The sequence below is a fragment of the Bos grunniens genome, chromosome X (assembly GCF_055505025.1).
Source record: "Bos grunniens cultivar Pamir isolate PY7600 chromosome X, Bosgru_T2T1.0, whole genome shotgun sequence".
NCBI lineage: Eukaryota > Metazoa > Chordata > Mammalia > Artiodactyla > Bovidae > Bos > Bos grunniens.
This window is the reverse complement of record NC_141194.1, coordinates 141,741,770-141,767,791: the sequence shown is the minus strand read 5'-3', so window position 1 is coordinate 141,767,791 and position 26,022 is coordinate 141,741,770. Positions and strand designations below refer to the sequence as shown.

The 26,022-nt window shown below is 40.1% G+C and overlaps 1 protein-coding gene and 1 long non-coding RNA gene across 3 annotated transcripts in view; one reads left to right on the top strand and one right to left on the bottom strand.

The window, feature by feature from the left end:
• LOC147341522 (uncharacterized) overlaps window positions 1-18,022 on the bottom strand; it is a 33,171-nt gene extending 15,149 nt beyond the window's left edge. The window contains exons 1-2 of the long non-coding RNA XR_015159841.1: window positions 17,334-18,022; window positions 9,108-9,732 (exon numbers count right to left, since the gene is read on the bottom strand). This is a non-coding gene — a long non-coding RNA (uncharacterized LOC147341522). The remainder of the gene's footprint in view (window positions 1-9,107; window positions 9,733-17,333) is intronic.
• Window positions 18,023-18,158: 136 nt separating this feature from the next.
• ZBTB33 (zinc finger and BTB domain containing 33) lies at window positions 18,159-25,815 on the top strand. Of its 2 annotated transcripts, none has more exons than XM_086389722.1 (2): window positions 18,159-18,324; window positions 20,684-25,815. In XM_086389722.1, the coding sequence occupies exon 2, from the start codon at window positions 20,686-20,688 to the stop codon at window positions 22,681-22,683; it is 1,998 nt and encodes a 665-aa protein (XP_086245848.1). In that variant the 5' UTR covers window positions 18,159-18,324; window positions 20,684-20,685; the 3' UTR covers window positions 22,684-25,815. The 2 variants fall into 2 exon arrangements, with proteins under 2 accessions (XP_086245848.1, XP_086245849.1); XM_086389723.1 differs by lacking the exon at window positions 18,159-18,324 and adding an exon at window positions 18,329-18,893.
• Window positions 25,816-26,022: the final 207 nt, after the last annotated feature.

Below are 26,022 nucleotides of genomic sequence, written 5' to 3'. Positions count from 1 at the left end.
CATAAGTGAAAGAGATTCTTTTTGGTCAGAGAATTTACGTATACTTAGTAAAGCTTGTGGAAAGGGCATTGTCTATCTACATTGTTGGGGGAAAAAAAAAAAACTCGATTTCCAACCTGTCAATTAAAAACAAAACTGAATTAAGTATGTTACTTAGATCTATGAAGCAATGTCCTGGGTGTTTTGCATGCTCTGCTTAATTTAGTTTGAAACATACTACAAGGAAGGTGTATATCAACATTCCCATTTTATATATGCAGACACTGAGGCACAGATGCACAAATGAAGTTACAAGTAAGTGAAAGAGACACATTTTGGTCAGCAAATTCATATATACAAGTAAACACTGTGGGAAAAGCATTATCTATGTAGACTGTTGGGAGGGAAATTTTACCTCTATACCCTCTATTAAAAAAAAAGCAAAATTAGTATCTTGCTTAGTTCTACTAATCAATGTCCTGGGTGTTTTACATGCTCTGCTTTACTTACTTAAGAAGAAAATCTACCAGGAGGGTATTGTCAACATTCCCATTTTATAGATGAGGAAACTGAGGCACAGAGGCATTAATGAAATTACTACAATTTGAAGAGATTTTTTTTGTGTGTGAGCCTATTTATCTATACTTATAAACTTTGTGGGAAAGGGTATTCTCTATCCAAATTGTTGGGGGGGGAACTCATTTTCAATTCTATCTATTAACAAAAATGAAGTATGTTCAGTTCACTCACTTAGTTGTGGCCGACTATTTGCAACCCCATGGACTCTCAAGAGTCTTCTCCAATACCACAGTTCAAAAGCATCAATTCTTCAGCACTCAGCTTTCTTTATAGTCCAACTCTCACATCCATACATGACCACTGGAAAAACCATAGCCTTGACTAGACGGACCTTTGTTGGCAAAGTAACGTCTCTGCTTTTTAATATGTTGTCTAGATTGGTCATAACTTCCCTGCCAAGGAGTAAGCGTCTTTTAATTTCATGGCTGCAGTCACCATCTGCAGTGATTTTGGAGCCCAAAAACATAAAAGTCTGCAAACTGGAAGTGGTCAAACAGGAGAATGCAAGAGTGCTTGCTTTTAGTGAGCGTATTTAACTATGAAAGGGCAGGTTTGTCTAGATTGTTGGGGGAAAAAACTCGATTTCAATTCTATTAAAACAAAAAATTAAGTATGTTACTTAGATCTACTAAGCTACATGTTCTTCTTCATTTAATCAAAAAGAAAATCTACGAGGAAGGTGTTATCAACATTCCCACTTTATAGATGAGGAAACTGAGGTACAGAGGCTTTATTAAATTTACTAGTAATTGAAAGAAATGATTTTGGTGAGTGTATTTATCTATACTTAGTAAACGTTGTGTGAAAGGGCATTGTCTATCTAGATTTTGGGGGGGAAATTACTCTATTTCAATTCTATTTAAAAAAATTAACTATGCTACTTAGATCTACTAAGAAATGTCCTGGATGTTTTACATGCTCTGCTTCATTAAACTAAAAAGAAAATCTACAACAAAGATGTTATCAGCATTCCCATTTTACAGATGAGGAAACTAAGGCACAGAGGCAGTAATGAAGTTATAACAAGTGAAACGGATGATTTCTTTGAGAGTGTATTTATCTACACTCAATAAACTTTTTGGAAAATGGCACTGTCTATTTAGATTGTTGGAGAAAAAACTCAGTTTCAACTCTCTCTTACAAAAAAAAGAAATTAAGTATTTTTCTTAGATCTACTAAGTAACATCCTTGATGTGTCATATGCTCTGCTTCATCTAATTAAAAAAAAATCAAAAGAGGAAGGTGTTATCAACACTCCCATTTTATAGATGAGTAAACTGAGGCACAGAGGCATTAATGAAGTTACTAGTAAGTGAAAGAGGTCTTTATGGTGAATGTATTTATGGGCACATAGTAAAATATGCAGAAACGGCACTGTCTCTAGATTGTTGGTGAAAAAAACTCAATGTCAACTCCATCTATTAGAAAAAAAACAAAATTAAGCAAAGTCCGTCTTGTTTTACCTGCTTGCCTGCATTTAATTAAAAAGAAAAACTACACAGAAGGTGTTATCAACATTCCCAATTTATAGATGAGGAAACTGAGGCAAAGGGGCATTAACGATTTAACTAGTAAGTAGAAGAGATGTTATTTGGTGAACGTATTTATGGACATCTAGTAAAATTTTCACAAAAGGTCACTGGCTATCTAGATTGTTGGCAAAAAACTCAATTTCAATTCTATCTTAAAAAAAATATCTAAGTATGTTACTTAGATCTACTATGCAATATCCTTGGTGTTTTATGTGATTAACTCCATCTAATTAAAACCAAAATCTATGAGGAATGTGTTATCAACATTCCCATTTTATAGATGAGGAACCTGAGGCACAGAGGGATTAAAAAGTTAATAATAAGTGAAAGAGATTCTTTTTGGTCAGCGATTTTTATGTATACTTAGTAAAGTTTGTGGAAAGGTCAAAGTCTGTCTAGATTGTCAGGAAAAAAACTCAATTTTCAATCTATTTAAAAAAAATTGAATTAAGTATACTACTTAGATCTACAAATCTCCTGGGCGTTTTCCATGCTTTGCTTAATTTACTTTAAAAAATCTATGAGGAAGGTGTTATTAACATTCCCATTTTATACATGAGGACACTGAAGCACAGAGGTATTAATAAAGTTACTAGGAAGTGAAAGAGATGCTTTTTGGTGAGCATATTTATCTATAGTTAGTAAACTTTTGGGGAGAAGACTATCCATATTGTTGGGGAAAAATACTCGTTTTCAATTCCATCTATTAAAAATGTAAACAAAATTGAGTATGTTACTTAGATCTACTAAGCAATGTCCTGGGTGTTTTACATGCTCTGCTTCATTTAATTAAAAATAAAATCTACAAGGAAGGTGTTAGCAACATTCCCATTTTACAGATGGGGAAACAGGCTAGAGGCATTAATGAAGTTATTAGTGAGTGAAATAGATGCGTTTTGGTGAAATATTTATTGACACTTTGCAAAATTCATGAGAGTGGGCTTTGACTAGATTGTGAGGAAATAAATCTAGATTTCAATTCTATTAAAAAACAAAATTAAGTATGTTACTTAGATCTACTAAGCAATGTCCTGGGTATTTTACATGCTCTTCTTCATTTAATTAAAAAGAAAATCTACGAGGAATATGTTATCAGCATTCCCATTTTATAGATGAGGAAACTGAGGTCCAGAGGCATCAATGAAGTTACTAGTGAGTGAAAGCAGAGAAGGCATTTGGCACCCCACTCCAGTATTCTTGCCTGGAAAATCCCATGGATGGACGAGCCTGGTAGGCTGTAGTCCATGGGGTCGCTGAGGGTCGGGCACGACTGAGTGACTTCACTTTCACTTTCATGCATTGGAGAAGGAAATGGCAACCCACTCCAATATTCTTGCTTGGAGAATCCCAGGGACGGGGGAGCCTGGTGGGCTGCCGTCTATGGGGTCGCACAGAGTCCGACACGACTGAAGCAACTTAGCCGCAGCAGCAGCAGTGAGTGAAAGAGATCCTTTTTTTTTGAGAGCATATTTATCTACACTCAGTAAACTTTGTGGAAGGTGCACTGTCTATCTAGAATGTTGCGGGGGGAGGAATCAATTTCAGTTATCTCTATTAAAAAGAAAAAACAAAAGTATGTTACTTAGACTACTAAGCAATGTCCTTGGTGTCTTACAGGGTCTGCTTCATTTAACTGAAAACAAAATCTATGAGGATATTGTTATCAATATTCCCATTTATACTTCAGGAAACTGAGACGTTAATGAAGTTGCTAGTAAGTGAAAGAGATGCTTTTGCTAACCATATTTATCTATACTTAGTAACCTTTGTGGGAAAGGGCATCATCTATCTAGAATGTTTGGGGGAAAAAACTTGATTTCAATTCTATTTTAAAAAAAATTAAGTATGTTACTTTACTAAGCATGTCCTCAGTGTTTTACATGCTCTGCTTCATTTAATTCCAAATAAAATGTACAAGGAAGGTGTTATCAACATTCCCATTTTATAGATGAGGAAACTGAGACACAGAGACATTAACGGCATTACTAGTTAGGGAAATACATGCTTTTGAGTGAGCGTATTTATCTATTTAGTAAACTTTGTGGGAAAGGGCATTGTCTGGCTAGATTGTTGGGGGAAAAAAACCCAATTTCAATTCTATTAAAAAAAATTAAATGTGTTGCTTAGGTCTTCTAAGCAATGTCCTGGTTGTTTTGCACCCTCTTCTTCATTTAATCAAAAAGAAAATCTACGAGTAAGGTGTTATCAACACTCCCATTTTATATATGAGGAAACTGAGGCACAGAGGCATTGAGAAAGATATTAGTAAGTGAAAGATGATGTATTGGTGAGCATATTTATCTAGACTTAATAAACTTTGTTGGTAAGGGCACTGTCTATTAGATTCTTGGGGGAAAAAACTCAATTTCAATTCTATTAAAAATAATTAAGTATGTTACTTTACTAAGCATGTCCTGGGTATTTTACATGCTCTGTTTCATTTAATTAAAAATAAAAATCAGTAAGGTAAAATAAAATCTACAAGGCTGTGGGGAAAAAAATAAAGATTTTAACACTCTTTAAAAAAAAATATTATGTATGTTAGTTAGATCTCCTAAGCAATGGTGGCTGTTTTATATGTTAAGCTTCATTTAATTAAAAAGAAAATCTATAAGGAAGGTGTTGTCAATATTCCCATTTTATAGATGAGGAAACTGAGGCACAGAGACTTAATGAAGTCACTAGTAAATGAAAGTTTCTTTGGTTAGCATATTTATTGACAGTAAACTTTTGGGGAAAGGGCATCATCTATCTAGATTATTGGGGGGGGCTTGAGTTCATTTCTATCTATTAAAAAAAAAACTTAAGTATGTTACTTAGATCTACTAAGTGATTTCCTGAGTGTTCTACATGCTCTACTTCATTTAATTAAATTGAAAATCCACAAGGAAAGTGTTATCAATGTTCCCATTTTATAGATGAGGAAATTGAGGTACAGAGGCATTAAGTTACAAGTAAGTGAAAAAGATGGGGGTTTTGTGAGAGTATTTATCTATACAGTGGCACCCCACTCCAGTACTCCTGCCTGGAAAATCCCATGGATGGAGGAGCCTGGTGGGCTGCAGTCCATGGGGTCACTAAAAGTTGGACACGACTGAGCGACTTCACTTTCACTTTTCACTTTCATGCATTGGAGAAGGAAATGGCAACCCACTCTAGTGTTCTTGCCTGGAGAATCCCACGGACGGGGGAGCCTGGTGGGCTGCCGTCTATGGGGTCACACAGAGTCGGACATGACTGAAGTGACTTAGCAGCAGCAGGAAACTTGTGGGAAAGGGGTTTGTCTATCTAGATTGTTGGGGCAAAAAAACTCGATTTCAATATTATTAAAAAAAATAAGTATGTTACTTATATCTACTAAGAAATGTCCTCGGTGTTCTACATGCTCTGCTTCATTTAATTAAAAAGAAAATCTACAAGGATGGTGTTAACATTTCCATTTTATAGATGAGGAAAGTGAGGCACAGAGGCATTAATGAAGTTAACTCGTAATTGAAAGAGATGCCTTTTGGTGAGTGTATTTATCTATACCTAGTAAAGCTTATGGGCGAGGGCATTGTCTAGCTAGATTGTTGGGGGAAAAAAACTCCATTTCAATTCTATTAAAAAACAAAACAAAACTTAAGTTTCTGAATTTTCCAAAATCAAAATTTGTCTTACTCTATTTCTTCCCTCTATTTTAAAGTATTTGCACTTTTTTGTCACGTAGGCAAAATAAGCACACTCTACTCCTCTCATTCTGTCGCTTTCAGCATGTTATTCCTCCACCATAATCACAGCCCTAGAAAGGAGGGTAATTTGGACTAGCATAAAGGGGGCAGAAGAAAGCCCTGAACTCACTGTTACTCAGTTTTTATGCAGAGAGCAAGTGAAGTAGGCACTCTGCCCTCTTGAATAGTTCCATTCTTAAAGTTTTGATCACAGAATTGGGCTCAATATTCTCTCTCTCCTAATTCTGTGTTGATAATCATTCTGGTCAACTGTGCTGACAAAGGACCGTCTAGTCAAAGCTATGGTTTTCCCAGTAGTCATATATGGAGTCGGACTATAAAGAAAGCTGAGCACCAAAGAATTGATGCTTTTGAACTGTGGTGTTGGAGAAGACTCTTAAGAGTCCCTTAGACTGCAAGGAGCTCCAACCAGTCCATCCTAAAGATCAGTCCTGGGTGTTCATTGGAAGGACTTGTGATGAAGCTGAAACTCCAGTACTTTGGCCACCTGATGCGAAGAGCTGACTCATGTGAAAAGACCCTGATGCTGGGAAAGATTGAGGACAGGAAGAGAAGAGGATGACAGAGGATGAGATGGTTGGATGGCATCACCAACTCGACGGACGTGGGTTTGGGTGGACTCCGGGAGTTGGTGATAGACAGGGAGGCCTGGCATGCTGCAGTTCAAGGGGTCACAAAGAGTCATACATGACTGAGCAACTGAACTTAACTGAACTGAGACATCTCCCAGCTGTTGTCTTGTTAATCTGCCCCTCAATGCCTGTAACGTTTGTAAATTTCTCATTTTTAACACATTCAAGGCACCTAGCAGGTATGAATACTTATAGAGCAATAATTAGAACTTTTCCTTCTTAAATTGGGATGGGTCAATCCTTATCCCAATTCCCAAGAAGAGTAGTACTGAAGAATGTGCTAACCATTGGACAACTGCACTCATCTCCCACGCTAGTAAGGTCATGCTTAAAATCTTGCATGCTAAGTTTCAGCATTATGTGAACCAAGAACTTCCAGATGTCCAAGCTGGCTTTAGAAAAGGAAGAGGAACCAGAGATCAAATTGACAACATTCGCTGGATCATAGAGAAAGCTAGGGAATTTCAGATAAACATCTACCTCTGTTTCATCAACTACGCTAAAGCCTTTGACTGTGTGGACCATAATAAAGTGTGGAAAGCTCTTAAAGACATGGGAATACCAGATCATCTTACCTGTCTCCTGAGAAAACTGGATGAGGGCCGAGAAGCAACAGTTAGAACGTGTATGGAACTAGTTCAAGACTGAGAAAGGAGTATGACAGGGCTGTCTGCTGTCACCCTGTTTAATCTATACATGGAGCAAATTATGAGAAATGCCAGGCTGGATGAGTTACAAGCTGGAATCAAGATAGGCGGGAGAAACATCTACAACCTCAAGTATGTGGATCATACAGCTCTAAAGGCAGCAAGCAAAGAGGAACTAAAGAGGTGACGGAGGAGAGTGAAAGAGCCGGCTTAAAACTACATATTAAAAAACCTAAGATCATGGCATCCAGCCCCATTTCTTCATGGCAAATAAAGGGAGAAAAGGTGGAAGTAGTGACAGATTTCCTCTTCTTGGGCTCTAAAATCACTGTGGATGGTGACTGCAGCCATGAAATCAGAAGACGTTTGCTTCTTGGCAGGAAAGCTATGACAAACCTAGACAGTGTGTTGAAAAGCAGAGACATTACTCTGCCGACAAATGTCCCTATAGTCAAGGCTATGGTTTTCCCAGTGGTCATGTACAGTTGTGAGAGCTGGACTATAAAGAAGGCAGAATGCCAAAGAATTGATGCCTTTGAACTGTGGTGCTGAAGAAGACTCCTGAGAGTCCCTTGGACAGCAAGGGGATCAAACCAGTCAATCTTAAGGGAAATGAACCCTGAATACTCATTGGAAGGACTGATGCTGAAGCTGAAACTCCAGTATTTTGGTCATCTGATGCGAACAGCTGACGCATTGGAAAAGTCCCTGATGCTGGGAAAGATTGAGGACAGAATGACAAGAGGGAGTCAGAGGTTGAGATGGCTAGATGGCATTACCGATGCAATGGACATGAACTTGGGCAAACTTACCGAGATGGTGAGGGACAGGCAGGCCTGGAGGGCTGCAGTCCATGCAGTCACAGAGTCAGACATGACTGGGCGACTGAACAATTTCTTAAACTATTTTCCCACTCCAATACTCACTTTCATTAGAGGAAAACTGATCTCACTCTTCCCTCATTCCTCAAGGTTAAGATTGAAATCACTTCACAAAAAAGTGGTCTCAATCTTAGCTTCATCTGCTGTTACACACATCACTTTTCCTACATTCACCCAATCGTGTCTTCGGAGAAAGTTTTCTCTTTTCCAGTGTAAACTCTTTCATTTCAACTCTTTCATTTCCTGCTGCTGCTGCTACTGCTGCTAAGTCACTTCAGTCGTGTCCGAGTCTGTGCGACCCCATAGATGGCAGCCCACCAGGCTCCCCCGTCCCTGGGATTCTCCAGGCAAGAACACTGGAGTGGGTTGCCATTTCCTTCTCCGATGCATGAAAGTGAAAAGTGAAAGTGAAGTTGCTCCGTCAGGTCCGACTCTTCGCGACCCCATGGACTGCAGCCTACCAGGCTCCTCCGTCCATGGGATTTTCCAGGCAAGATTACTGGAGTGGGGTGCCATTGCCTTCTCCACAACCCTTTCCAACTCCCTACAAAGAATTTCCACTTACACATCCCGTTATCATCTCAAACTGATCATTCAGCACACAATGGTTGAGCTCTTACTAAGCGCTATGCATTGCAAATTCTATGATGAATAAAATCAGGCTCCTCCTTTCCAGGAATTCAGTCTGCTGCTGCTGCTGCTAAGTCGCTTCAGTCGTGTCCGACTCTGTGCGACCCCATAGACAGCAGCCCACCAGGCTTCACCGTCCCTGGGATTCTCCAGGCAAGAACACTGAATTCAGTCTAGTGGAGAATAAAAACTTGCTCACAAATGACAAAGTAAACACTATAAATCGATCTAGGACCCTTGGCCATGCCTGCTGCCAGACCAGAGCTGAAAGCGGGTGGAGGGGTCAGGGGCCCACATGAAGGCGCCCAAGGATGAGTAAGAATTAAGGGAGAAAACGGGCGAATAAGGAGCTGTCAAGGACAGAAGCAAAAGATGGAGATGGGTGCAAGGAAGGTAGAAATGCTTAACTGAGACCGTTCAGAAGCGGGACGAGAGATGAAGCGGACTCTGAAGGCAGGTGGGCTCCTCAGAGCGAAGGTGCGGCCGTCTCACTCACCTCCTCCTGGTCCTTGTCCAGGAGATCGTCCCGGCTCATTGCTCCGGCAGCCGCGATCCTGGATGCCGCGCTTGGCGGACTAGGAGGCAGAAGCGGAGGAGGGTCCGCCCGAGGAGCCGAGGGCCGCTCTCACGAACGACACCGCGAGCCGGGGTCGCAGGGCTGGTTTGGGGGGCCTCGGAGGAGGACACCCAGCTGACGACTGAGGCCATTCAGGTTCCCGGGCCGAGAGCAGGCGAGACCGCTGGCTCCGCGGGGTCGGGGCTCTTCCAGGAACTGCGAGGCGTTCCACTCCAGACTGCGCGAGCCAGACACCAGAGCCATTGTTGCCACGAAAGAGGGCACACTCACGAGCCGGGGAAGATCTCTGGTCTCTTTGGCCCCCAGAACCCGCCGCTGCACAAGCCCTACCAATGCCGAGGCAACAGCGGAAACCTTCCGGGTACGTCGGCAAAACCCTTCCCCAGGCCTATGCGGCGTCCAGCTAAAGTGAAACGACGTGCACATCCGTATAAAAAAGCCGCCGCTGCAACCGGTTCCGCGCATCCTTCCGGTTCCTCAGGAGGCTCGCCAGGTCTAAGATGCATCAGTGACTGTGTCTTCCTTAGCCTTGTCCTTGAAATGACTGAAAGGAAGGATGACACACCACAAGGTACATTTCAGAGTGGCCGTATCACGAACACAGCCAGTTCTGCTTGTGTTTCAGGTGCTTTCTATGCCTGTGTGTTACGTTATACTCTATACTATTGGGTGCTTACTGTTTCTCGTGTGTGTGTGTGTGTGTGTGTGTGTGTGTGTGTGTGTGTGTGTGTGTGTGTACATATACATAGTATATGCAGGTGCGTGCTAAGTCCATCAGTCGTGTCCGCCTCTTTGCGACCCTATGGACTGTAGCCTGCCGGGCTCCTCTGTCCGTGGGGTTCTCCAGGCAAGAATACTGGAGTGGGTTGCCTTTCCTTTCTCCAGGGGATCTTCCTGACCCAGGGACGCAAACTGGGTCTCTTATGTCTCCTGAATTGGCAAGTGGGTTCTTTACCACTAGTGCCGCCTGGGGAGCCCAATATATGCACAGATGAGCATATATATGTACATACAGAATATATAGGAATGGCCCAAATCGAGTTACATTATTTTTTTAAGTCTGCTGCTGCTAAGTCACTTCAGTCGTGTCCGACTCTGTGCGACCCCATAGACGGCAGCCCACCAGGCTCCCCCGTCCCTGGGATTCTCCAGGCAAGAACAGTGGAGTGGTTGCCATTTCCTTCTCCAATGCATGAAAGTGAAAAGTGAAAGTGAAGTTGCTCAGTCGTGTCCGATTCCTCTCGACCCCATGGACTGTGGTCTACCAGGCTCCTCCGTCCATGGGATTTTCCAGGCAAGAGTACTGGAGTGGGGTGCCATTGCCTTCTCCTTTTAAGTTTATCTTGATTTAAAATAAAAATCTAAGTGGGAAGAAAAGAAAAGGCACAAAGTATTTCCTATGCAACTGTGTGTTTATTTTAGTGCTGTCAGATTTAGCAGGAAAGAAAATATAGTAGGCTTGATTACATTTGAAGTTCACTAAACAATGAATACTGTTTTAGTATAAGTATGCCCCGGGCTTTCCAGGTGGTTCTAGTGGTAAAGAACTTGCCTGTGGATGCAGAGACTTGGATTCTATCCCCGAGTCAGGAAGATCCCCTGGAGGAGGGCACGGCAACCCACCCCATTATTTTTGCTTGGAGAATCCCATGGACACAGGAGCCTGGCAAGCTACAGTCCATAGGGTAGCAAAGAGTAGGACCTGAATGAAGCGACTTAGCACACAGGCATAAGTATGTCCCATACAATAATAATGCACTATCAACTATTTTCTAGTAAAGATAAGGAAATGGCCACTATTATACCTCCTCTCCCACCACCTCTAAAGTTTATTCCTGATATTCTAAGGTTTTTCACTTGCTGTTAGAGACAGTGGGTTTGAAAGCATCCCCTGATACCTGGAAGCCGGCTAGCACTCAGGCCATGTTCTTCTGTTGGACATAAACTTACAGAACACCAGTCTAGATGTCAGTGACTGACAATGTGAGACAAAACTAAACCACTTCATTATTTTTTCTAAGCAGTTCAGTTCAGTTCAGTCACTCAGTCGTGTCCGACTCTTTGCAACCGCATGGACTGTAGCCTACCAGGCTCCTCCATCCATGGGATTTTCCACGAAAGAGTGCTGGAATGGATTGCCATTTCCTTCTCCAGGGGATCTTCCCGACCCAGGAATCAAACCCCGGTCTCCTGCATTGCAGGCAGACGCTTTACCATCTGAGCCACCAGGGAAGCACAGACCAAAAAAAAAGGTTGCTCTACCACCCACAAAACACCAAACACCCCCTCTCTTCACCAACATGGGTGACTGCTTCTTTATCCATTACAGATTTATCCTTGCCCTAGTCTGTCCTCCCTACAGATGAGATCATTGAGATGCCCAATGCCCTAAATTATCCAAATACTATAGTAAGTTCTTGCTAACGTTCTCTTACTGAAACACCTCTAGTTTCCTATAGTGTTCGTTCTTCCTCCCTGCAAAGAAAAATAAACCCAACTTGTCAGCTATGAGTATATTCCTGGTGGTCTTTGGTTGAAGGGCATTGACATGTTCCACTGCCTAGAATGCTTCCCCAGATATTTGCATGACTCTTTCCCTTAGTTCATTCTGTTCTTTGCTCATGCATCATCTTTTCAGGGAGGTCGTCCCTGAAAAGATTTACAGTACCACCCTCATCATTCTCTCTCCCTTTATGCTGGTCATTTTTCTTCATAGCACTCATTGCTATCTGATATTATATTATATATTTAGATAATATGTTTATTGCATGTCTCTCCCATTAGAATCTAAATTTCCTGAAGACTAGGACTTCACCTTTTTTTTTTTTTTTTTAATGTGGACATGCCACATGGCATGCAGAATCTTAGTTCTCCAACCAGGGATCAAACCCATGTCCCCTGCCTTGGGAGGGTGGAATCTTAACCTCTGGACTGCCAGGGAAATCCCACTAGGACTTCATCTTGATGATGATTGTATCTACAGTGTGTAGAGCATTTCCTGGCACAGAGTAGGTACTAAGTGATATGAATTTAATGAACACATGAGTGGATTTTTATTGTGTCAGGGTGTATATAATATTAATAGTTTCTTCTATCACATATTCATAATCAACCTTGTTGTTTGGTCTTAGTCCTCCATTTAAGTAGATTGGCTCATTGCAAAATGTCCATTCTTAATTCTTTGACTCATTTTTTATCGGATTTGATTTCATATTGCCAAATAGTTTTTCACAAAGGATGCCTGGGTAGTGCATTCTCTCAACTTTTTTCATATTTGAAATAGGCTACCTGTTGCTTTTGGGGGAGTAGATTGTATTATTGTCAGCAATGTCCACTTCCTCTTTCCCTGTAGAAGGGTTATATATCCCTATGCAATTGCCTTTGTAAGGTTTTAGGAAGAAAAAGAGAATCAGCAGTTATCAAGCAAGTCACTTAAAGAGATAATTGAGAGAGAATTGTTGGGATAAAGCAGAAAAGGGGAGAGTGATGAAAAAGCAAACATATTTAGCACTTATAAGGTTCTAGACACTCATTCACTCATAATTCAAGTAACCACATCAGTCTACCATCTGTTGGGTCAAGGCAGGCCTCACAAATGGAAACTGTAAGCAGTTTGACACTATCCGTAGTTAATTCATTTAATCCTCAAAACAACTCTTTGGGGAGGTATTATTATCTTTATTTTACAGATGAAGAATCAGGCTCAGGGTCACACAGCTAAGTGGAAGTACCAGAATCCCAATGCTTTCACTGCTGCCCAAGTCTTTGTTTTTTCCATGATACCTTACTGTGGTTTCTTCTTATACTCATGCAGTGACCTTTCTAAATTTGTGTAGCTAAGTACAACTCAGGGGAAGGGCTATAGGACTGAATAAATGTCATTTTTTCTCTTTTATCATCATCAATTAATACATATTAAGCACCCACGAGGTTCTCTGTGTTTTAACATAGGAGAGGACAGTTGCTGGCTTAATGGAATTCTTCAAAAAAGGCAAAGACAAACAAACACAAACACGCAGTTTTAAAACCTGACTCCATTATCAGCCAGTCAAAAATCTCTCTAGACTGTGAAACAATTGATACCTCCAAATCCAGTTGATAAAGGTTCTTGTCTTTAAAAACTACGGCAAACAAATACTTTTTTTTTTTTTTTAAAAAGCTACTAGATTATTTGAAGTAAGGTTATGCCTGGAGATAAAAATAAAGTGAAAGGTGAAATAACTTGTGAGAAACAGAAAATTAGTGACTTTCCAAATATCTTGTCTCCAAAGCAACTGTTTAAGCCACTCAAATTTCTTGGTCTGACCTGCTTTTCCTATCAAAAAAGTCCTTTCCAGATTATTATTGTTGTTTAGTTGTTAAGTCGTGTCTGACTCTTTTGGGACCCTATGGACTGTAGCCTGCTAGGCTCCTCTGTCTATGGTATTTCTCAAGCGAGAATACTGCAGTGGGCTGCCATTTCTTTCTCCAGGGGATCTTTGCAACCCAGGGATCAAACTCACATTTCAGGATTATTAGATTCCCTTTGATTATAGCTAACTTTTTTCTTTTACAATTTTCTTTAAAAAGATTTTATTTATCTATTTATTTATGGCTGTGCTGGGTCTTCGTTGCTGCACGAACTTCCTCTAGTTGCAGCATGATGCGTTGTGGTGGCTTCTCTTGTTGCCAAGCACAGGCTCTAAGGTGCTCAGCCTTCAGTAGTATGGCTCCCGGGCTCTAGAACACAGGCTCAGTAGTTGCGGCACATGGACCCAGTTGCTCTGTGGCACGTATGATCTTTCTGGGTCAGGGATCAAACCCGTGTCTCCTGCAGGGATAGGTGGATCCTTTACCACTGAGTCACCAGGGAAGGCCTTAAATTCTTTTTAAAATTGAAGTGTAGTTTATTTAGGGCTTCCCTGGAGGCTCAGAGATATAAAGAATCCACTTGCAATGCACGAGACACAGGTTCAGTCCCTGGGTGGAGACGATCCCCTGGAGAAGGAAATGGCAACCCACTCCAGTATTCTTGCTTGGAGAACCCCATGGACAGAGGAGCCTGGCAGGCTACAGTTCATGGGGTTGCAAAAGAGTCGGACACAACTTACCAACTAAACAATTGTTGATTTACAATATTGTGTTAGTTTCAGGTGTACAACAAAGTGTTCAGTTATATATATTATTTTTTTCAGATTATTTTCCATTATATTATAAGATATTGAATATTGTTCCTGGTGTTATACAGTAAATCTTTGTCGTGTATCTTTTATATATAATAGTTTGTATCCGTTAATCCTATACTTCCAACTTGTCCCTCCCTCTCTCCCTCTCCCCTTTGGTAACCATGAGTTTGTTTTCTGTGTCTGTGATTCTGTTTCTGTTTTGTATACAGATTCATCTGTATTATTTTTTAGATTCCATATATAAATGACATCATATAGCATTTGTCTTTCTCTTTCTGACTTACTTCACTAAGCAAAGTACTCTGTAGGTCCATCCATGTTGCTACAAATGGCAATATTGCATTCTTTTTTATGGCTGAGTAATAATATTCCATTGTATATATGTACCACATCTCTTTAAGTCAATCATCTGTTGATGGACACTTGGATTGTTTCCATGTCTTGGCTTTTGTAAATAGTGCTGCTATGAACATTAAAGTGTATGTATCTTTCTGAATTAAAGTTTGTGTTTTTTCCAGATATATACCTAGGAGTGGAATTGCTGTATCATATGGTAGTTCTGTTTTTAGTTGTTTTTATTTTTGCTAGGGTATAATTGTGCTTTAATGCTTCTGTGTAATGTTATGATCCAATAGTTCTCAGGTTTACATATTATTTATACAATGATTTTCTGGTCACAAATGATAGCATAAGGGTTGTTTTTTTTTTAATCTACTTTTTAATTGAAGGATAGTTGCTTTACAGAATTTTGTTGTTCAGGAACCTCCATACTGTTTTTCATAGTGGCTCCATCAACTTACGTTCCCAGCGACAGTGTGTGAGGATTCCCTTTTCTCCACACCCTCTCCAATATTTATTATATGTAGGCTTTTTGATGATAGCTATTCTGACTGGTTTTGACTTGTATTTCTCTAATTATTAGTGAATAATTTTTATGTGTCTGTTGGCCATCTGTGTGTGTCTATTTAGGTGTTCTGCCCAGTTTTTGATTGAATTATTTGGATATTGAGTTGTATGAGCTGTTTTTGTATTTTGGATATTAACCCTTTGTCAGTTGCATCCTTTGAAAACATGTTCTCCTATTCCATAGGCCGTCTTTTCGTTTTGCTGGTGGTTTCTTTTGCTGTGCATAAGCTTTGAAGTTTGATTAGGTCCCTTTTGTTTCTTTTCACTTTTATTTCTTTTGCCTTAGGAGGCTGAGCTAAGAAAATACTGCAATGATTTATGTCAAAGGATGTTGACATATGTTCCTTTCTAGGATTTTTATGGTGTCATGTCTTACATTTAGGTTTTTAAACCAGTTTGAGTTGATTTTTGTATATGGTGTGAGGGAGCATTCTAATTTTATTGATTTACATTTAGCAAGCTTTCCCAGCACCACTTGTTGAAGAGACTGTCTTTTCTCCATTGTATATTCTTGCCTCTTATGTTGTAGATTAATTGATCTTAGGTGTGTGGGTTATAGGCAGTTTCTTAATTTTGGCTTATTTTTTGCTGAGTTAGGGAGTGAGCCACGTGGACAGAAGGGAAGGGGCAGTTTTCTACATTTTGAAGTAACAGGCCTTCATCATACCTCAGCTGGGGTTTCACACTTTGAAAGCCCTTTCAGGAAAGGGACAAAGACAAGGCAATTTGGTTGGAGGTCTTGGTGCTGTTGGTGCTGATGTAAAAGAAATTGTATTGCATCTTACAGTTTACTGAGAGGTAACCAACACCTATTTGATATCAAGAGTGGCAGTTACTATGATCTATATTTCAAAGAAATATCTTGTTTTAGTTTTTGTCAACTAAGCTACTGAAAGATAAATAGATCCTAAACTTTCAAGATGTACTTTGTCCTATTTCCTAAATAATTTTTTGCTACTAAGTTTTGTGAGAGGATGACTCAGAAAAATGGTCATTAATGTTCTAAGTAGTTTTGTTAAGTGCTCAGTTGCCAGGAAAACACTACAATCTATCTTAGTTTCTTTTACAACAGCACACTTCTATTTTCCATGAAATGTGTTTATGTTAATAATGCAGTGATTCCCACATAGGTTTTTTTTTACCACAATACAAAACTTTGGAGAAACGCCTAGGGAATTTCATATGGATTTCTTATCTCCATGTGAAAATATAGCTGTATTACACTACTTTGATATTTTACCATGTGACTTGACTTTATTGAGGAGAATGTAGAGTAGATTAGAGGTCGATAGATGATGACATCCTTGTCTGCTTTTATGTTGAAGAAAATTAAATATAGTTAGTAGATCTGTTTTTATTCTGGAATATCCTGATGGACATTTTCTCCAGGATTTTTGTAGGAAGGAAGTGGAAGGATTCCAACTGAATGGTAAATAAGTGCCGATTCAAATTTTTGGAAACTGATGCAATATTATCCTGTATATATATATATATATATTTTTTTTTTTAAAGAAAATGAACATAGCGAATGGCTCTAATTGTTGAAGAAAATGCTACTATTTTGGTTCCTTAGTTGAATATGATCAATAACCAGCCTGAAGGGAAATGTTTGGCTCTTCAAATACCCATCCTGTCACTTCATTCATCATAGTACTCAGTCAGAAGTGGATTACCAGAGGAGTTTTTCAAATTACCACAACTCATTCATGTATTCATTCACTTAACAATTATTGAACACCTACTATGTGTGGACAGTAAAGCCCTCTGTGCAGGCAATGCTATGTAAATAAAAGTAATAAGCACACACAATGCAAGTGTTACAATTTATCTTTCAAGATGCAGCTCTAATTCAGTTTGCTAGTTCCTTCTCTGTGTTCTGTATTTTGTCGATGTTTGTATACCTATCTACTGAGCTCTTTGAAAAGGTAGAGACCTTGGCTTATTCATTTTGTATTCCACACAGTCTAACATAAGATTTGGTACAGATCAAACAGGTGGTCAGAAAAGAATAGTTGCAATAAAGGAATTAACAATATTGCATCATTTAGTATTCAGTTGAGAAGACAGTACTTACCCCAAAACTGATTTCTTCAAAGTAGGTGTTAGAATGTGCTTGTTATCCTTCAACTTGAATCATGACTTGATTCATTATGTTTTATTATATTCATTCTGATTATATGTCAAGGTGGTTTCAGTTCAGTTCAGTCGCTCAGTTGTGTCTGACACTTTGCGACCCCATGAATCGCAGCACGCCAGACCTCCCTGTCCATCACCAACTCCCAGAGTTTACTCAAACTCATGTCCATCGAGTCAGTGATGCCATCCAACCATTTCATCCTCTCTCATCCGGTTCTCCTCCTGCCTTCAATCTTTCCCAGCATCAGAGTCTTTTCCAATGAGTCAGTTGTTCACATCAGATGACCAAAATATTGGAGCTTCAGCTTCGGCATCAGTCCTTCCACTGAATATTCAGGACTGATTTCCTTTAGGATTGGTTTATCATCTAACAACAAGCTATTAAATAGGGCAGTCTCGAACTTTCAAAAGAAATGAAACCTTATTAGTCTCTCGAAGTTTTTACGCCCTAGAAGCTTACACAGAACGTAGAGGAAAGGGACTAGTAGCCCTCGCATCCCAACCGTTATTGCCGCGTTACCCCCCTTCCCTTTCCTTTTTCCCACCCTTTCGCCCTCCGGAAGGGGCCGAGCGCTCCCGGCGCTTCCCAGTCTTCCTCCGCCCCTTGCGGAAGGAGCCGAAGGCGGAGCGGGGCGCCGAAGTGGGATGGCCTAGCGCTCGGGCCTCTCCGGAAAGAGCCGAACCGCGCTCGGAAGAGGAGGGCTCCTTCGTCTTCGGCGTCTCGCCCCCGCGCGGTGCCCTCTGTCGGCGGCGTGAGGCAGCTGTGGCAGCGGTGGCGGCGGGAGGCGGTAGCCGCGTCGACGTTGACCAAGACTGGAGCGACGTTTAAAGAAGGAGCCGAATCGCCGCAGAGTCCGGTTTCTGACTGTTGGAGGATTCCTACCCTTCCGCGCGGGCTGACGACGAGAAGCGGCGGCGCCGGGAAGCAGGTGAGGAACCGGCTGCGACCCGTGAGGGGGCGATGGAGCGCGCCGGCTTCCTCCGTCTCTGGGCCGCGCCAGCCTTCGCTTTCTCCTCACTTGAACCAGGAAGCGGCGGAGTCTGAGGCTCCGCTCCTCCGGCCCTTTTCTTTGTGTGGGCTCGGGAGCGAAGGAGGGGACGAACCAGGAGGGCCGCGGCGCGGTCTCCTCCGCCGTCAGGGGCCGTCAGGGCCCGGGGTAGGCCCGGAGCTTGGGGAGCCCACCGCGGAGAACCACTCGGCGTTTTTCACGGCCCTCGCGTGCCTTTTTGTGCCAGTTCCCCCTCCTCACCCCGACTTTGATTTAGAGCTTTTCGGCCAGGCCCATCCTCCCCTTCCCAGGGCATAACAATGCCGCCTGCTTGGCCACATCCCCTCCCAACACCCCACCCTCCGCTTCGCCACCTTCTACTTTCCCTGGCCGGCCGCCTCTCCCGACTACCCCCGCCCTGACCGTGCTGGCCGGCCTTCCATCTGTATTTGCAAGAAACTGCTTTTCCACGTGAATCCGGGTTGAAAACCTCGGTTGCAGCCGGCCGGGTGCGAATGGGGAAGAGGGGGTGGACAGAGGGAGATGGGGTTCAGCTGCCGCGTGTAGGTTGTTTCACTCTCGCGGGTGGCGTCTCTCTTTTCCAACGTCACCTGCCCTCGGTCAAGGATTTGTCTCACGGGCGTGCAGAGTGGCTTTTCCACGGTCAGGTCGCGGATCTGGGGTTGGGATGGGTTCAGACCGATTTGTGCTGATCCTGGGTCCACCTGGACGGGAAAGACAAAATGAAACAACAAAATGAAACCAAGTCCTGGTGTCACCTGGACGCATACATTGAAATCCTTGCCCCGTTGGGAAAACCCATTTGCAAAGGACAAAAATAGTGGGACTGTATTCAGAAAACCTGTCTATCCACTGAAAAGTGACTTGTGTCGAAATGCCCGTATTTCGGAAGCGCTGGTAGCTGGCTCGCTGTCCAAAGGTCACCCTTTCTGATGAATGCCTTTATGGTAACCTGGAATTCCCTGGTACTGTTAACAAGCAATGCCTTATAACATGATGTTTTAAATCCTTGATTTCTAGACGTTTCTTTTTGTGTGTGTGTTTTTAAGCTATAATTTTGAAAAATTTAGAAGACATTTGAGACGCCCTGCCTTCCACATGTGTATAACTTAAGAACTGTGACAATTGTACTATTTTGGTAACTCTAAAGGGAAAGAATATATACTAGCAATAGAAGTGTCTCTTTACCAAAAGTACTTATCAACTAATTTTTAATTATATATACATGTATCATTTTATGTATTTAAATTGTTACCAGAAATATCTTCTGTGAAGTGCTGAAAATTGTTTAGAGGGTGGTACACAGCAATACTATTTATTGACATTCCCTCTCCTCCTTTTCTAGAGTGATGTCTGGTCTGTTCCAGTAAGTTTATATCTTCATTTTCACTAAATCATTCTGTGTGAAGAAAATTCTCATATCAGTGCTCATAATTCTTTCCCAACAAAATGAAATGTTTTGTGTTTTCACGCAGTTGAGCTTTAAGAAATGGTAAACTTTTCCCTTGTTTTGTTTTTCGCAATAGTATTTATTGACTTCATTTGGCGTTCTAACATTCCATCTCTGGAGACTGTGGGGAGTAGACAGGTGAGGGGAAGAAGAAAAGAGGAGAGGGTAAGAAAGGTGTTTCATAGTTTAACCAGATGAAGCATCCCTGTTAAAATAAGAACATAAAAACTTTAGAGGTAATAGTCACCAGTGTTTATGAATGCTGGTTCAGTCTGTGGCTGCAGGGAGTAGCTGTTGAATATGTTGTTAAAGATAAGTTAAATGTTTAGGAAGACTACCTATTTTGGACTTAGTATTGTACACATCAAGCTTTTCTGACACCTCATTCATTTACAGGTGAAATAACTTTTTGTGTGTTCACAATGAAGATTTTTCTTAAAGTGTTCAGACAGTTAAAAATTAACTCTAAACTCTTGAGAAAATCCAAAATTGGAACAAAAAAATTAACTTTAGTCTTTAAAAATTGCTTAGTGGTGATGCATGTATCTAAGATTCAAAGGAAGAGATTAGTGTTCAAATCTGTAGATCAGTTTAAAACTTGCTTGTCTCTTCTTAGGGGGAAGTCATGAGATTTAACATGTGGTCCAAATAACAGTTATATATAAAAATCTGTAAGAACAGTTTATATAAAAACCAAAAAGTTACACCAAACTTCCACTAAAACGCCAATAAACTATTTAATGAAGCTGTAGCTCAAATTCTAAATAATGAAATACTTGTGTTTTTCTTTCCTAATGCACACATCTCCCCTTCTCCTTTCTCTTACAGGGATGGAGAGTAGAAAACTGATTTCTGCTACAGACATTCAATACTCTGGCAGTCTGCTGAACTCCTTGAATGAGCAACGTGGCCATGGACTCTTCTGTGATGTTACTGTTATTGTGGAAGACCGAAAATTCCGAGCCCATAGAAACATTCTTTCAGCTTCAAGTACTTACTTCCATCAGCTCTTCTCAGTTGCTGGGCAAGTTGTTGAACTGAGCTTTATAAGAGCAGAGATCTTTGCAGAAATTCTCAATTATATCTATAGTTCTAAAATTGTTCGTGTTAGATCAGATTTACTTGATGAGTTAATTAAATCAGGGCAGTTATTAGGAGTTAAGTTTATAGCAGAGCTTGGTGTCCCGTTGTCACAGGTTAAAAGCATCTCAGGTACAGCTCAGGATGGTAATGCAGAAAACTCACCTCCTGAAATACAAAAATCAAAAGATGAATCCCAAGAAAATGGGGCCACTATAATGCCAATTATAACAGAATCTTTTTCCTTGTCTGCTGAAGATTATGAGACAAAAAAGATCATTGTTACTGATTCAGATGATGACGACGATGATGTCATTTTCTGCTCTGAGATTCTGCCTGCAAAGGAGACTTTGCCGAGTACCAACACAGTGGCAGAGGTCCAGCCTAACCCAGGCTCTGTTGCTATTTCAGATGATGCACCTTGTGTGAGCAATAGCTCTCCCCCTTTAACAAACATCACACCTACTCAGAAACTTCCTACTTCTGTGAATCAGGCAACTCTGAGCCAGACACAGGGAAGTGAAAAATTGTTGGTGTCTTCGGCCCCAACACATCTGACTCCCAACATCATTTTGTTAAATCAGACACCACTTACTACACCACCAAATGTCAGTTCTTCACTTCCAAATCATATGTCTCCTTCAATCAATTTACTTGTACAGAATCAACAGCCACCAAACAGTGCTGTTTTACCAGGAAACAAGGCCAATGAAGAGGAGGAGGAGGAAATTATAGATGATGATGATGACACTATTAGCTCCAGTCCAGATTCTGCTGTCAGTAATACGTCTTTGGTCCCACAGGCTGAGATCCCCCCAAATACCACTTTTGATGGATCATTGATACAAAAGATGCAGATTCCTACACTTCTGCAAGAGCCAGTTTCTAATTCTTTAAAAATTTCAGATATAATTACGAGAAACACTAATGATCCAGGTTTAGGATCCAAACATCTAATGGAGGGTCAGAAGATTATTACTTTAGATACAGCTACTGAAATTGAAGGCTTGTCAACGGGTTGCAAGGTTTATGCAAATATTGGTGAAGATACTTATGATATAGTTATCCCTGTCAAAGATGACCCTGATGAAGGGGAGGCCAGACTTGGAAACGAGATACCAAAAACACCTAGCAGTGAGACGGCAAATAAACGTATGAAAGTTAAACATGATGATCACTATGAGTTAATAGTAGATGGAAGGGTCTATTATATCTGTATTGTATGCAAAAGGTCATATGTCTGCCTGACAAGCCTGCGGAGACATTTTAACATTCATTCTTGGGAGAAGAAGTATCCTTGCCGTTACTGTGAGAAGGTCTTTCCTCTTGCAGAATATCGCACAAAGCATGAAATTCATCACACAGGAGAGCGAAGGTATCAGTGTTTGGCCTGTGGCAAGTCTTTCATCAACTATCAGTTTATGTCTTCACACATAAAGTCCGTTCATAGTCAAGATCCTTCTGGAGACTCGAAGCTTTATCGTTTACATCCATGCAGGTCTTTACAGATCAGACAATATGCATACCTCTCTGATAGGTCAGGCACTATGCCTGTAATGAAGGATGACGGTATTGGATATAAGGTTGATGCTGGGAAAGAACCTCCAGTAGGGACCACATCTGCTCCTCAGAACAAGCCCATGACCTGGGAAGATATTTTTATTCAGCAGGAAAATGATTCCATGTTTAAACAGAATGTAACAGATGGCAGTACTGAGTTTGAATTTATAATACCAGAATCTTATTGAACTCCTTTGAAATATCAGAAAGTTTTGGTTTGGATTTAAGGGTCAGGGCTTTCAGAAGACCTGTAAAACAAAGGTGAAAACAGGTTCATTTGATCTGCCATGTCATTTGAAGGTAGTCTAGTTGGATTATTTGTTCATAATTTTTAGAAGCAAATTATTCTGAAAGTTTGAATAGAGGTTGAGAACTTCCCCCTCCCCCAAGTATCTGTTTATATAGTTAGCTTTCAGCACATTTAAAAGAGGCAAAAAGAAAAAAAAGCTTGGAGAGATAGTTTCCTGAATAGAATTTGAATCAGTTTGAATGTTCTTTGAAAATAACTGGAGTTATTAGCATACCCTAGTATATCTTGCAACTTTCCCCTTCCATGTTAGCACTTTACTGCTGAATTCTCAATTTTCTTATTATTGAGACTATAAATGTGTGTTGTGTCTTGTATATGGCATAAAGAGTAAATGAGAACTTCTAAAGTTGTCCTGGAAATTTTCAGAGTAAGTCTCTGCTTGGTTGTGTATTTTGCTAACCCAAATGGATAGCAGCCTCCTGCCTCCCACCCCTCAAGAAAATAGCCGTGCAGACAAGTTTCTCATTTGAAGAATGAACAAGTTTTAGCTAATTAGAATTAAACTTCACTTTTATCACCATAGTCTCGAAAAGACTTTGGTGCCTGGACTACTGTATATATATACCTTTGCAGTGTGGTTTCTATGGGCAAAAAAGAAATCTCTGTAATGCAGACAGGAAGAGATTAAAAGTTTTTATCATATTTGCTTTAAATTCTGTGCTCTTATATGATAGAGACAGAGAATGGAAGTGAATGGAGATTTCCTTTTTGCTCATTATGGTTAAAAAATATTCCCATTAAGTTTTTCAGACTTTGAATTTGAATACCACCAAACTAATCTTTATGTATGCATCTTTATAAATGACAAATTTCATAAATGAAACTCTTACATATTTTGGGTGGGAGGCCACTGGCATGTATTTTTAAATGTTCATATTACTTAGAATCTCTAATAGGAAGTTTTTATTTGACATAGCTGAATCAGATATCTAGTATTTTCCTTTCAGCAAGACCTTTTAGGTTTTTACTCCTAAAATAAGTTCCATTCCATCTGCAAATTGCTGCAGTATTATAGCAATCAGAAGCTATACAAGGAAGTTAAATAGGCTTGTTGATTCCCATTTATCTTGAGAACAATGAATACCACCTTTCTCCCTTTTAAAATGACACATGTTTAAACACTTAGAAAATAAAGTCAAAACTTATTGAAGTGCCAGTACTAAAAGGGAAGCAGGTTGGAACAAATATATAGCCTAGCGTTTATAATAGATTGACTTGTTGAACTTCTGTAAATTTTTGCAAACGAAAAAAATATGATTAGATACTGAAAAAGATTGTTGTGCATAGTTATTAGTCCTTTGTAACCTTGCTTAAGTATTTCTTAATTCAACATAGATATTTTCTTTCTCCTTAACGATGTATTTTTGAAAATAGTCTATTTCTTGACTTTGAACTTAAAGCTTTAATCAATTTCTCATGTATACATCATCTTTCTGACAGTAAGCTAGACTTGAAGATAATGATTTCAGTATTTCTTGAGATGGTAACTGAGGGTATCGGGCATCAGTGTTTGCAGTAATACAAGGAGAAAGAAAAATTAATACAGTCCTTTGCTTACCGAGGGTTAGAATGATGTGCATCTTTTATGTTTTCCGTTCTGTGAGTTGAGACCTTAAGACCATTTTGTAAACTAATCCTTGGAAAATTTTTAAATTACCATACAGCTTACAAGTCTGATCTCTGGAATTGCAATATCTGTTTCCTTTGTGTATATGTATTGATAACATTACTCTTTGACTATAGGGTACACTCTGAAATGTTTTCAGTGGAAATTTGTTTCATTTATGCTGTTTCACCAGTTAGACATAATTCAACAAGTGTGAATGATACTTCCAGTCCTTTCAGACTTAACTGCTAACTTCATGGATGGCTCAGATGGTAAAGAGTCCACCTGCAGTGCAGAAGACCTGGGTTCTATCCCTGAATCAGGAAGATCCTCTGGAAAGGGAATGGCTACCCACTTCAGTATTCTTGCCTGCGAAAGTCCATGGACAGAGGAGCCTGGCAGGCTACAGTCCATGGGGTTGCATAGAGTCAGTTACGACTGAGCAACAAACACTTTCACTTTTTCAATAAAACTTGGTTTCTACAAGGCCATTATGACAAACTAGGAATTCTATAATGGAAAACTATCCGTTCAGAATTATCTTGATATAATTATTTGCTGCTGCTGTGCTCTATCTAAGTTCTGAGTCTGAAATTTCAACTTTGCCTACTGAAGGTATCTTCTAGTTTTTTGGGAGGAGGAAAACTGGAAAATTCACTTTAAATTGTATTTTTGCCAGAAGACTCTTACTTGAACGTATGTCAGGGTCTTCAGTTTTTTTAGAAGTCTCTATATCCAAAGTTCAGAATCCATGTGGAATACTCTCTAGGAATTAAAACCATTCACTCCCAGTGTTTATGGGGTTGGAAATCTGTAGCAAGATGCTATTCAAAACCTGTCATGGTGTTTTCCTATTTTATACTTAGTTTTCTGGCAATTGAACTCTTTTTTTTCATTCAAGTTGGCTTCAGATTTGCTCCTATGCTAAATTACCTATAAATATTCTGGATAGGAACTGTTTGAAATAGCAATTTGTTCAAAGAGATGACAGAAAATGAAAGTGCTTAGTTTAAGCAAAGATTTTTATATGCCATAGCAATCTTGAGAGATTCATTTTAAAATATATTTTATCATTTTGCTGGTAATGATCCCCCACATACAACCACTATGAGGAATCGATGCTGCATTTTTCCCATTGTACCAAAAAGATAAAGGTAAAAATGGTAAAAGTTTTTTGTATTGTCAAGGCGTGCATACTCTAAAGAATTAAATACTAATTCAACAGCACTGGCTTTCTCACCTCTGTCAATCATATGAAACTTGTGTTCATTTCCACCCAGTGCTGTAGTGTTCATACTTGTACAGTCTTCCCTGTCATGACTTTAAGTTCTACTTTTCATTAACCGTTACCTGATATTAGTTCGTAGAGTTTCTTATGGCAAAAATAAAATGTTTTAATTCTGATTTTTTAGTGTCTTTTTTTTTTACAAGATGATCTTTCATTAATTATATAGACTATTACATTCTGTTGTTTTTCAATTTTTGTAGCAGGAGACTGGAACTATATTTCTGATGACAGTATGACAGAATTCTGTTAGGTTTTATATGTTGGTTAATCGCATGCCCATTATATCTTGAACCATAGTAGTCAGAAGTGAGTCAGCTGCTGTC

What these genes read in the sequence shown, in the direction of transcription:
- ZBTB33 (XM_086389722.1), top strand. Translation starts at nt 20,686, where the DNA reads ATGGAGAGTAGAAAACTGATTTCTGCTACAGACATTCAATACTCTGGC.